Source organism: Rhamphochromis longiceps, linkage group LG15 (assembly GCF_057381845.1).
Source record: "Rhamphochromis longiceps isolate RC_006_pf linkage group LG15, R_longiceps_female_GT1.1, whole genome shotgun sequence".
NCBI classification, from domain to species: Eukaryota; Metazoa; Chordata; class Actinopteri; order Cichliformes; family Cichlidae; genus Rhamphochromis; species Rhamphochromis longiceps.
Window position 1 is genome coordinate 19885069 of NC_140571.1, and position 11950 is coordinate 19897018.

General features: G+C 40.3%; 1 protein-coding gene across 1 annotated transcript; it reads left to right on the forward strand.

Moving 5' to 3' along the window:
* Positions 1-123: 123 nt before the first annotated feature.
* Positions 124-5373, forward strand: sprtn (SprT-like N-terminal domain). The gene is made up of 5 exons (XM_085382188.1): positions 124-744; positions 877-976; positions 1179-1307; positions 2596-2878; positions 3552-5373. The coding sequence occupies exons 1-5, from the start codon at positions 413-415 to the stop codon at positions 4571-4573; spliced, it is 1866 nt and encodes a 621-aa protein (XP_085238314.1). The 5' UTR covers positions 124-412; the 3' UTR covers positions 4574-5373.
* The last annotated feature ends 6577 nt before the right edge of the window (positions 5374-11950 follow it).

An 11950-nucleotide genomic window follows, 5' to 3' on the forward strand; every position in this document is an offset into this window, starting at 1 on the left:
ATTTTAAACTTATACATCAAAACAACAAAGAAAATAGCCATATTGAAAACAGGCTTTTACTTAAAACTTACTTAGTCGTTTAAAACTACTTAATTGTTTTACTTTGAAACCCGTACCGGAATTTATTTTGTCCTATTGTGACAGACTTGACACACGGATCTTCGCACTAGCTTTGGTCTGACGGTTAGTAATATGAAAATGTCACTGAAAATTTCATGACAGAAGTTACATGACAGAAAGTATTTGGACGTATTGGTAATCTGTCAGACTACATTTTGGGACGACGTAATGCTACCGCCTGTTTGAGACCTGTACAAACTGCATTAGCTAGTTGGCGCTGACAAGCTAACTAAAAACAAATAACATAACAACAAATATCATCAAAACAACCACAAAACTTTTCTCTCTTGTCATGGATGAGGATTTCCTGCTCGCTATTCGGCTGCAGGAGCAGTTTGATCAGGAATACCAGGCTTTATTATCTTCATCAAGTGGTACTGTAGATGATAGTTTCGGGCAGAGCAGTAAGAAACGGAGAGTGGAGGTAGCTGGAGGTGGTAGCGATGTTGTTCCCTACTGGAAACCGAATCCCCAGCTTGAGAGGCCAATGTCCATTGTGGACGAGTCCTGGGAGATGCTTGACCCTAACCCCGACGTCAGGGTTATGTTTCTGGAGTTCAATGACATGTTCTTCTGGGGTAAACTTAGCGGTGTGGAGGTGAAGTGGAGCTCGAGAATGACGTTGTAAGTCATGCATGTTTTTGTTCTTGTTAACTCCCACAAAGTTGTCTACACAATAACACCTTTGATTTTTGTGCGGGATTTGGTTTTGCATGTCTGTAATGTGTCCTGCTCCTCTTTTTTTTTCTCTCTTAGGTGTGCTGGAGTTTGTTCTTATGAGGGTCGAGGTGGACTGTGTTCAATCAGGCTGAGTGAGCCTCTGCTGAAGCTTAGACCCAGAAAAGACCTGGTAGAGGTGAGGTCGACCTGAACACCATTCACATCAGAAACACTGGGAAAGAGCTTGTTGTAGGGGATGAAATTTATACATCTATCATTTTACCTTCCTAACCCCAGCAGTGAATGTGTGACAGTGTGATAGATTAGAGCTTGTAATCCTTGTAAAAGAGGACAATTTTCATGTTCTTAATCAGTTTATTTTTCCCTGGTTGCCACAGACCCTTCTCCATGAAATGATTCACGCTCTCCTGTTTGTGACACAAAATAACCGGGACAGAGATGGCCACGGACCTGAGTTCTGCAAACACATGAACCGGATCAACAAAGCCAGTGGGACCAAGATCACTGTAAGTGTATGTTCTTGAGCATTGAACTGGTAGTCCCATAAGAGACATTTTCAAACTTATTCTGTTTTGTGGACCACGTATACATACAAACCTTCAAATTTACAGTTGTATTCAGATGTTTACATATAGGCATCATGGGCTTGAATGTCATGGGAATTTGAGGCTTTTAATGATTTGTTTGAACTGCTGTTCAGGGTGCAGTGATTGAACAGCAAAGTAATCAAGAAACATTTGAATTCATTTAGGATTTTCTCTAATCCACACTGGATCAAAACTGCATATAGGCCCAAATCTAAACATACAATCCCACTCGTATTTGGTTAAATGTTCCTTAGCAATTTGCACCTTGAACAGATGTTTTTGGTAGCCATTAACATGCTTCTGGTGTAATTCTGGCTGGATATTTGGTCACTCCTGTTGGCATTTAAAACTCACTTCCTCTCATCTCAGGATGATAGTTTGGGTCTTTTTCCAGACCCTGCCAAAGCAGTGACACATCCAAAGTTGTGAAAATCTAAGATGGAGAGTTATCTAAGTGTCTTGGCCTTTCGTATTGCTCTGAGTATTGGTCAGTCCAGCGAGTCCTGGCAAAGAAAAATTACCATTTGGAGCGAATCGTGATCACTAACAAGAAGTTAGTACATTTATTAAAAGTTAAAAGACATTGTAGAACCTCCACCAGCAATTATTAAAATATTTAAGTGAATGCATGTATATATTTGAGCTTGACACTGAGGATTAGAGGAAATCCAAAATAAATTCAAACTTTGACATCCACTTCTTGTTTTTGAATGCTGTACCATTATTCCATCCTGAAGAGACAACAGAAATCAGTAAAAGCTCAAAATTACATGCATTCATGTCTTCGTTCATTTTCATGCTGGATTTTTATTTTAGAAAACCTTCAATTGTTAATGCTTCTACAGCAATTTTTTGTAAACCCATTCATTGGGGTGGCTGTAGCTCAGGAGGTAGAGCAGGTCACTGCTGATTGGAAGCTTGGTGGTTCGATCCCTGCCTCCTCCAGTCTGCATGTCAAGTATCCTTGGGCAAGACACTTACCCCAAGTTGCTCCCATCGGAATCTCAGTATAGAGATGGTGCTTGTGAGAATGGGTGTGATTGGGTGAATGTGGCATGTTGTATAGAGCGCTTTGAGTACTCCGGGAGAGTAGAAAAGCTGTAAGAATCAGTCAATTTACCAGTCTATTGGGCTGGATTGGTCATGTTTGGCATCCATGCCCATTTTCATAAACTTATGTCTTCCCATCTTTCCTTTCTTTCATCAGATCTACCACAGCTTCCACGATGAGGTTGATGTGTACCGGCAGCACTGGTGGCGGTGTGATGGGCCCTGCCAGAAGCGTAAACCCTACTTTGGCTACGTGAAGAGGGCCATGAATAGAGCTCCTTCTTCTCTGGACCCTTGGTGGGAGGATCACCAGAGAACATGTGGTGGCACATACACCAAAATCAAGGAGCCTGAAGGATATGGCAAAAAATGCAAAAAAACCAGCAAGACCTCAGAGAAGAAGGCCACAGGAAGTGGCAAGCCTTCAAGTACGACTACAGGTAACATGCCTGTACACGCCTGTGTATTAAGCTTTAAAACATTGTACCAACAAACAAGAAAATCTTGTTCATATTTCAAACATTTTAAACCTCAATGAAAAATGTTCTTAATTTTCTGTGACAGCCTCAAAACAACAGTCATGTCATGCTTTTATGCCTGACCGCTTTTAACTGTGAATAGATTGTTTCCACTGAGTAACTTGAGCATGTAAAATCAATTTAAATCAAATGACCCCCTGCTACAGAACATGCAAGAAATATAAAGAATGGTATTTACTGAATTGGCCCCTCAGAGACTCTAGGCTTACCCACTGGACAGCTTTGGAAACATTAAGTGTGTAATTACTACACAATTAATAATAATAATAATAATAGTAATAATAATAATATTATTAACTTCTTTACACTTTCAGAAAAAGGAGTTTCACTGGTTAGGCCCACTTAAGATCAAAGTGGACTGTATGTGGTCCATAGTGTGAAAGGAGTATGACACCCCTGATTTAGAGCATCTAAATGAACTGACTTTATTGTCAGAAACTCTGGTCTTGTATATAAAAAGATATAATATAAGAACTGAAATTAAAGAAAAAGCAAACCACGTCCACTTGAACTAAGTTACTGGATTTAAATACATTGCATGGCTGACTCTAAATTGTATCATTTCCTGTCCCAGGTTCGGGATCACAGGATATAAGGAACATCATCCCATTTAGTGGGAAAGGCTTCATCCTTGGGGGGAAGTCTCAGGACTCAACGTCTTCCTTGCCATCTCCCAGGCCACCACTTCCTGTTGTGAAAACACCATTGTCCAACCCTGTCCCCTCCCCAAAGAAGTTCTTCACGCCATCGTCCCTGACTAAAAGTGTCTCCTCTCCTGTTCACTCTAACAAGACCAATGGGATTTCCAACACTTTTACCTCAGTCAGACCATCCACTTCCATGGGGAAAAAGCCACCTGTAAAGAGGTCTGTCGGCAACGCGAGCCACTTTGTCAACATAAACGGTTCACCAGTGAAAATGCCAAAATCCCAGAGCAGTAGTAGCAGCCAAGGAGGAGATAAGATCAAACAGAGTTCCATTGACGACCTTTTTAATAGCACAAGCCTCAGGAAGTCAGAGACCAAAAGAGACTCACTGATATCACCAAAGTCTTCCACAAATGCTGCTTCTGCCTCCTCTATATTTCAAAAACAACAAAATAATCATTTGACTTCCTCTCCCAGCACGCCCAGTCCCAGGCCTGACATAACAAACCATTCCAAGGTCTCATCTGTAGTTACAACCGGATCCCAGGGTAGCACTTCAAGACCTGTACAGTCCAAGTATTTTACTAATTCTGACAGTGACAGCACATCAGCGGCTGTGGGTAGGAATCAGACGCCAAGACAGAGGGCGTGGGATGACCGCAGCAGCTCTGCCAGCATCTTTGACTTCTTCCAGAAGACCTTAGGCAGCGATTCAGCAACATCGAAGGAATCAATTAAGGCAAAATCACCAGAAGTGCTGCAGAGAACTACCAGTGCCACCACCACACCCTCCTCTTCTGCTTCTCTGCAGTCCTCAGCAGGACTGCACAGTGTTGCCTCCTCTTCTTCATCCTCCTCCTCCTTTGCAGTGATGGTCTGTTGTCCAGTGTGCCAAGCAAAGATCCAGGAGTCAAAGATCAATGAGCATCTTGATTCCTGCCTCTCTTGAATAAGGAGGTGATAACTTTTAGAAAGTCAGAATAAGTTTGATGTTGCACTAAAACTTCTTAACTTTGGATGTTCAATAAAATTTTATCCTTGTTTGTTCAGTAAGACGTGGCATAGTGATTTTAATGATTTTGACAATTTAAAGAATGACATTCTCCTACTTTCTATCACACTATGATTACTTCTGCGATTTCACTGCATGACTTTATGTCTGCTGTAACAAAATTCCTCACTGAACTGGACTGCATTAGAAAACTATGACAGCAGTGTTTTGCGGAAGAACGTCAGTGTGATATTACCGGTTATGGTTTGAATTCAGAAACCGTTTTGTCTTAGCCTGCAAAACCTATTTTTGTCTCCTCTGGAAGTGGATATTATTGATTTGTGGTTCCTGCAGTGGGATGTACCCCCACCCCCCAAACCTCAGGTCTGCATCTGCTGCCCTTCAGACAACAGGAGACGCCGTCTGTTCTCTGCTGATCTGATCTGTAGGAGTCAGGTTTCGCACTTACTAGCTATTTATTTCTGCAGGTCATCACATTTGCACTGCACCCAGCCTGCGGGGTCAGGTGGTGCAAGGACATTTGAATTTACTCAGTAAAACACTTCACCAGTGATATCCTCAGTACAAGAAATACTTGGATGACTAAAACGTTACAGATTTCTACCTGAATATTTTATTCATCTGTTTGGGTTTTAATTGCCAAGTAAAATATTTTTATTGGTCTGTTTGACTGAATATTTCAGTGTGGAGTGAATTCAATGCCAGTATTCAACGGTTGTCTTGTGTAATGATTAAATATCCAGAAGAAAGTGGTAAAAATCTAAACTTTGTACCCTTTGAGCTAAATGCTTATCAGGTATTTGCTGTGCTTTTAGCACTGTGCTAACATATACTGATTAGCAGTAAACAATACAGATGAGGTGTGATGTATTATTTGCTTGATGATCAAGTGATGAGAAGACTAGATTAGTGTCTAGACTTAACCCTGTATTTGGACATTGACTATAAAATGCAGTCAATTTCTTTATGAATTTTCAAGATTTTTCAGTGAAAACAAGAAAAGAAAAGTTTAATCATGTTAAGGTAGCAGAAACATAAACCAAACCTTACAGGCTTCCCCACAGAAACCACTGAAGACCAATTTATGTGTCAACAAGTCAATATTTAATCAAGCATGTCTTAGAGTAAATCATAGATTTAACCTGATAGTTGTTTCCTCAGCCTACATCAGACAAATGTCCTTTTGACCATTATTATATTAAGATCGCCAGTGAAAATGTTTTAGTTTTGTAAGACTAACATTATTTACTTAAATGCAGTTTACTTCAGATCACTTTAACCATCTGATCAAAAGTACTCTGGATAGTTTGGGGTTTTTTAAATAGCACAAACGCTTTAGTCATACTCAAGAGAGAGAACGGGAGACAGACAAGTGGGTGTAGCAGAGCTGGTGGGTAAGCAGAAAGACGGAGAAGAGGATGAGGGCAGAGGTCAGGCAGCGTGAGGCCAGCTGCTGATCATGACTACGCCCTCCTGTTCCTGCAGGAAAGACTGGAGCAATGCCAGGGGCGTCAACAAAGCATGTCGGCAGCAGCATGTCAATTACCTCAGTCTGCTGCTGCAGCTTTAATTGCCATCTGGCTCCACAGGCACAGAGGAAATACTGTTGGGAAAAAGGCAAGGGTGGATTTTATATTTGATTCTCAAAAAACTACTACGCTTAAATATCTAAAATCTTGTACTTGAATGCACAACAGCTTCTACTGAAAAATACGGTAAACTCTATTCATTGGGGTGAAGTTTGTTATTGCCAAATTACAGCTGACACTAAAAACACCACTGAAGATGCAACTCTATGCTTTTAGCTATGTAAAAATGATAAAGAAAATATACAGTAGTTCAAACCAGACCAACCAACCAGAATTAAGAAGAAAGGCAATTTAAGCAACTTTGGATGTGGTGCCAGATGGTCTGGTCTGAGTAATTCAGAAACTGTTTATTTACTGGGATTTTCCCACACAACCATCTGAAGAGTTTATAGAGAATGGCTAGAAAAAGAGAAAATATCCAGTGGCAGAAATGCTTTGTTGATAACAGACATAAAAGGAACATGATTCAAGCTGATGTGAAGGCAAGATTATCTCAAATATGTTGTTTCAACCAAGATATGCAGAAAAGCATCTGTGAACATGCAAGACATCCAACTTTGAGTGGTGACAGTAACAAAAAACCACACTGTGCACCACTCACGTCAGCTAAGACATGAGTCTTAGCTGACATAAGTGGCACAGGGTCACCAACAGAGGACAGGAAAAACATTGCCGGTTCTGATGAGACTTGGTTTCTGCTGTAAGATTCAGATGGTAGGGTCAGAATTTGGCATAAACAACATGAAATCGTGGCTCAATCCTACTTTCAGACTGCTTCTGGTAATGTAAAGGCGTGGGCAAGTTCTGGGCGCATGACGCCTATTTCCAGCAGGATAACATCAAATGGCCTGGAATCTGATGTGGCAGAATGGGAGATCTGCAGCATGGACGTACACCTGACAAACCCGGAGCAACTCTGACACTATCGTGTCAATATGGACCAAAATCTCAGAGGAACGTTTCGGGCACCTTGTTGAATCTGTGCCACGAAGAATCAAAGCAGTTCTAAAGACAAAAGAGGGTCCAACCCAGAACTAGCAAGGTGTACCTAATAAGGTTAAGGTGATCTAATACTTGCTCACAGTCCTTTCAGCACTGTCTTGTTTTCTTCTTAAATCCTTCTTAAATATGATTCTTTGAGTGTTTATATATAATGAAAATCTACTGATATATACAAATATCAGGATCTTTTACATTGAACTCAAAAAAACAGAAGCGTGCAAATGTTACAACCCATAAATACACAAAACTATACAACAGTTTTAGCTGCTTGTATATACTGCTGGTTTAAAGACACTTTTGGAATTTGGTCTGATTTTTAAGTTTGTTTTATTTTATCCTTAAAAGTGAATTTGCCAACTGCAGTGTAGGGGTTATGGAAGATCTGAAAGCAGCACTAAGAAGTCATATTAGATTCACTGTTTCCTGTCTTTGTTAGAACAGAAAGAGGCTGTTTAATCACTCTAGCAGCTCCAGAACAGGACGATGTAGTGTAAACAAAGCTCAGCTGTGGTATTATCCGACCAGCCTTTGAGTTTTTATTGCTATTTATTGCTAATGTGGCTTCCAAACCTTTTATAATTGTGTGTGTTATGTGTGTGTGTTTAATTTATAATACCACTGTGTAGAATATTGCCACTGCAGTTACTGTAATTCGGTCTGATTCCATTCCCGTTTGTCACAGGGAGGAAACAGTCACCCCCGTCCACCGCAGAGGGCCTCTGAGCAGAGGAAAAATCCATGACAGCAGTTGTTAGTCCAGGCCAGCCCTCTTTCCTGAACTTCTGTACATTGACACGCTATAGGGAGCTGAATTCCTGCAAACACACCCCCACACACACGCACATTATTTCCTTTCAGGTCTGTTGTTTCTCCCTGACAGTGATGCATTCCAGACAAGCTCCAAGTTCAGTGCAATGTCACCCTGTTGGCTGCTGTTTGTTTAAGAGCTATTGTTTCATGTAGAGGTGTAAGTAATCCCTCTGCAGAAATCAAATCTGTTTAAACTTACTCTTGAACTGCTGTTTTAACAGCTTTTGCCATTTCATCAACTGTCACTTAGAACTTCTGTGGTTAAAAATATTTCATAATCTCAGCAGTGACAGCTTGTCCAATGTTCTGAAATGTACTTGTTTCCGAGTTAAATACACTCTTTTAATATATTTCTATTCTTCATGATGCTAAATCTTTCTAGTGTAGGGACACATGAGTATCTTAATAAGTTAATTTCTTAATGTTTTCATATATATCGCATACATTAATATATAATATATATATTGTATTGTATACCTATACTGACTGCTCGGTCTAGCAGGCGCAAAACACCAGCAAAACACCAGGTAGACTGAGCAGTCAGCTAAGTCTGCAAGACTAGGCTGACCAAGCTGTGTACTCTAAGTACAAGATCCATTGGGTTCTGGGGTCTATCACACCAGGCAAGACCCCAGGTGCAGGCAGTGTAAAGATGCCCCTGAGACAATTCAGCACATAACAGAAGGGTGCAAAATGATAGCAGCCAGGGCATACATGGAACACCATTACCAAGGAACATTTGTGCCGAGTGTGCCCTGGAAGTCCCGAGGTCAAAGTGGGCGACACCCCCTAGGGTGGTGGAGAATGACCGAGCTAAGATCCTGTAGGACTTCCAGATATAGAAAGACAAAATGGTAATGGCTATAGTGGTGGTAGAGAAGCAGAAGAAGACGGCCGTAGTAATCGATGTAGTGATACAGAATGGCAGCAACATCAGGAAGAAGGAACACAAGAAACTTAAGAAATACCAAGGGGTCAGATCTCTGTCCAGAAGAGTGCAGTCCTGGGAACAGCTAAGATACTGTGCAGGACCCTCAAGCTCCCAGTCCTCACTGCTCAAGCTTGAGGGATAGACTGCCATATGTCTGTGTGTGTGTGTGTGTGTGTGTGTGTGTGTGTGTGTGTGTGTGTGTGTGTGTGTGTGTGTGTGTGTGTGTGTGTGTGTGTGTGTGTGTGCATGAAATGTATGTATTCGTTAAGCTTAACTAATTTCCTCAATAACAGTTGTTTTAGCGATTTATTGCATAATATCTCATATAGACACAGACCGATATACAAAATGCTTGAAATCTACAAAGAAAAATACAACTGAAAAGTTTGAGGGAAAAAAGAAACAGAATAAAGCTCCTTTGGTAGCTTTTGTACTGCCAGCAGTGAGCTCAACATAAGCTGATATCTTTAGACCATTATTAGCTGGAACAGTAAATGATGCAAACTCATTGTGCTTTTCGAAAGGCAGATTAACACCACCCTGCTAGGGTTACATGCCTCCCTAGGGGGTTGCAATCATATGCCTAATCCTTTGATCTCAAGAGGTAGTGATGATGATGATGGTGCTGCTGCTGCTGGTGGGAGCTTATAGAAGGACCTGTCTGTTTATAAAAACCCTGGACAAAACAGATTGTCTTTGATTGGTCTAAAAGGCTAAACTGTACAGCTGTGAACGATCAGCTGATGGCTAATTGTTGTAAGAGCAGGGTTTCGGGGAGGAGGACAATGAGGACAAGGTTTTCACAAAAACATCCTGTGTTGTCTCAAAGTTATTAAATATGAATATACAAATATGAAGCCTGATTTAATGGCTCTTAGCTTTCTTATAGCCTCAGTTTCCTGTTCTTAGCTGACAGTAGTGGCACCTGGTGTGGTCTTCTGCTACTGTAGCTCACCTGCTTCAAAAATGTGACATATTGTACATTCAGAGATGCTCTTCTGCATACTTTGATTGTAAGGAGTAATTAATGGAGTTTAAGTTGCTGTCTTCCTATGAGCTCCGTTCAGCCTATCTATGCTCCTCAGACTTTGACATCAATAAGACAGTTTCACTCAGAGAACTGCAGCTCACTGGACATTTTTCTTTTTCGGAGATGGTTGTGAGGGAAAATACCAGTAAACAGGCTGTTTCTGAAAAACCCAGAGCAGCCTGTCTGACACCAATAACCATTCCACATCCAAAGTTACTTAAATTGCTTTTCTCACACATTATGATGCTTTATTTAGCCAGCTTTAATCTGTCACATTTTAACAAGGATGTATGAATATTAGAAGGATCTAAAAATTGTGTTTGTTTGCTTATTTGTTCCCATTCTCCTGGTTATTTTTAATGATGTCCTCCATGCAGGGCTTAATATACTGGGAGTAGTGAATTCACATAGGTCTTTCATCTTACCTCGGCTACTAAATGTTATATGTTATAAACTAACATAAGGCTGATATCAGTCATTGTCACAAAACTTGAAGCAGAAAATATTTCTAAAAAATGTTTAATCTAAAGTAACTGTCGGGTCTATCAAAATACTTTCAAATTTAGCATACTTTGAATAGTTTTGAAAGTAAATGTGTAGCAGAACGTTAGAACCTCATACATATTCACTTTCTGTGCTATACAACGTGCCAAGAGAAGCACAAGTTATCATAAAATCAGCATTTTTGGGGGGCCACTTGCAAGCAAGTAAGTTCATGCACAATGAAGACCCTGACTGAGTCTCATAAGGGCATTTAACACTTTTAATGGTTATTATAAGAAGCACATTAGCAGAAGTAGAGAAAAGAATCTTAAGATTTCATTAATTTCAGTACAGCGAATAGGAATACAGGGCTTCAGGCTTCATCCATCTGCCTGTGTGTGTGTGTGTGTGTGTGTGTGTGTGTGTGTGTGTGTGTGTGTGTGTGTGTGTGTGTGTGTGTGTGTGTGTGTGTGTGTGTGTGTGGCACAGCACATGCTTCTTTCTTTCTTTCTTTCTTTCTTTCCGAGTAGCGTGTGTGATGCTTTTGTGCTGATTTCATGGTTATTGTTGTGTTATTGTTGTGATCGGGCTGCAGGCTGGGGGGTGGAAGTAAGGCCCACCATCTGTCCTTTATTCGCACTATTGTCTTTCACACACACTACTATCACGACCTTCAACCCCTCTGCCTACAATAGGTCACCTGGACACACTCTTCAAATAAACCAACGGGCAAACATTAAAGTTTAATGCTAAAAGAAAATTTGGAGTAGACATATTTACACACAATGTGTGATTTCTTTTTAAGTGTAGAAGCAATTTTTTACATATGTGAAATTTCTAAGATTTCTTTTTTCAAATTCAGGGGTAAGCAGTTGTTCAGTGTTTTTAATATAATCGCGCAATTTGTTGTATTAGAGTAGATTGTGTACAAATGTACATTTAAATGCCATCTCATCTCTTGTCTGTTTAAATTGTATTCTTTGTATCTGTTCAAAGATCTGTTCAATAAGATACACGATTTCCTATAAATATATGTGTTTTAAATAAAAGTCTGCATGTTTTATGCATATACGTGTTGGCAGGGAAACGCCCAGCAGCCACTGTGTTAAAGGACAGGAAGCCGGCCACAATCCGAGTTTGGACACTTTACAAGAATCACCAAAACATAACCAGAAGTTCTTTTCAAAGTAAAAGCCGGGGGACGTCGTATAGAAGTTTAATAGAATAGAAGAATGGAATCTCCTTCCACTGTCATTGGACATGTACAACGAAATTCTGGTAACGCCACACCAACTGTTCAAGGATTAAAAATATCAATTGTATGACAGCAAGAATAAATAGCAGACCAGAGGAGTATATACAAACAAGATGAATATATACAAAACTAGAAGGCATAAAATAGAGAGGCACACATTAGAGGACATGGTTGCAAAGTGCTTGAAAGTAGTGCAATGGAGAAATGGAGAAAA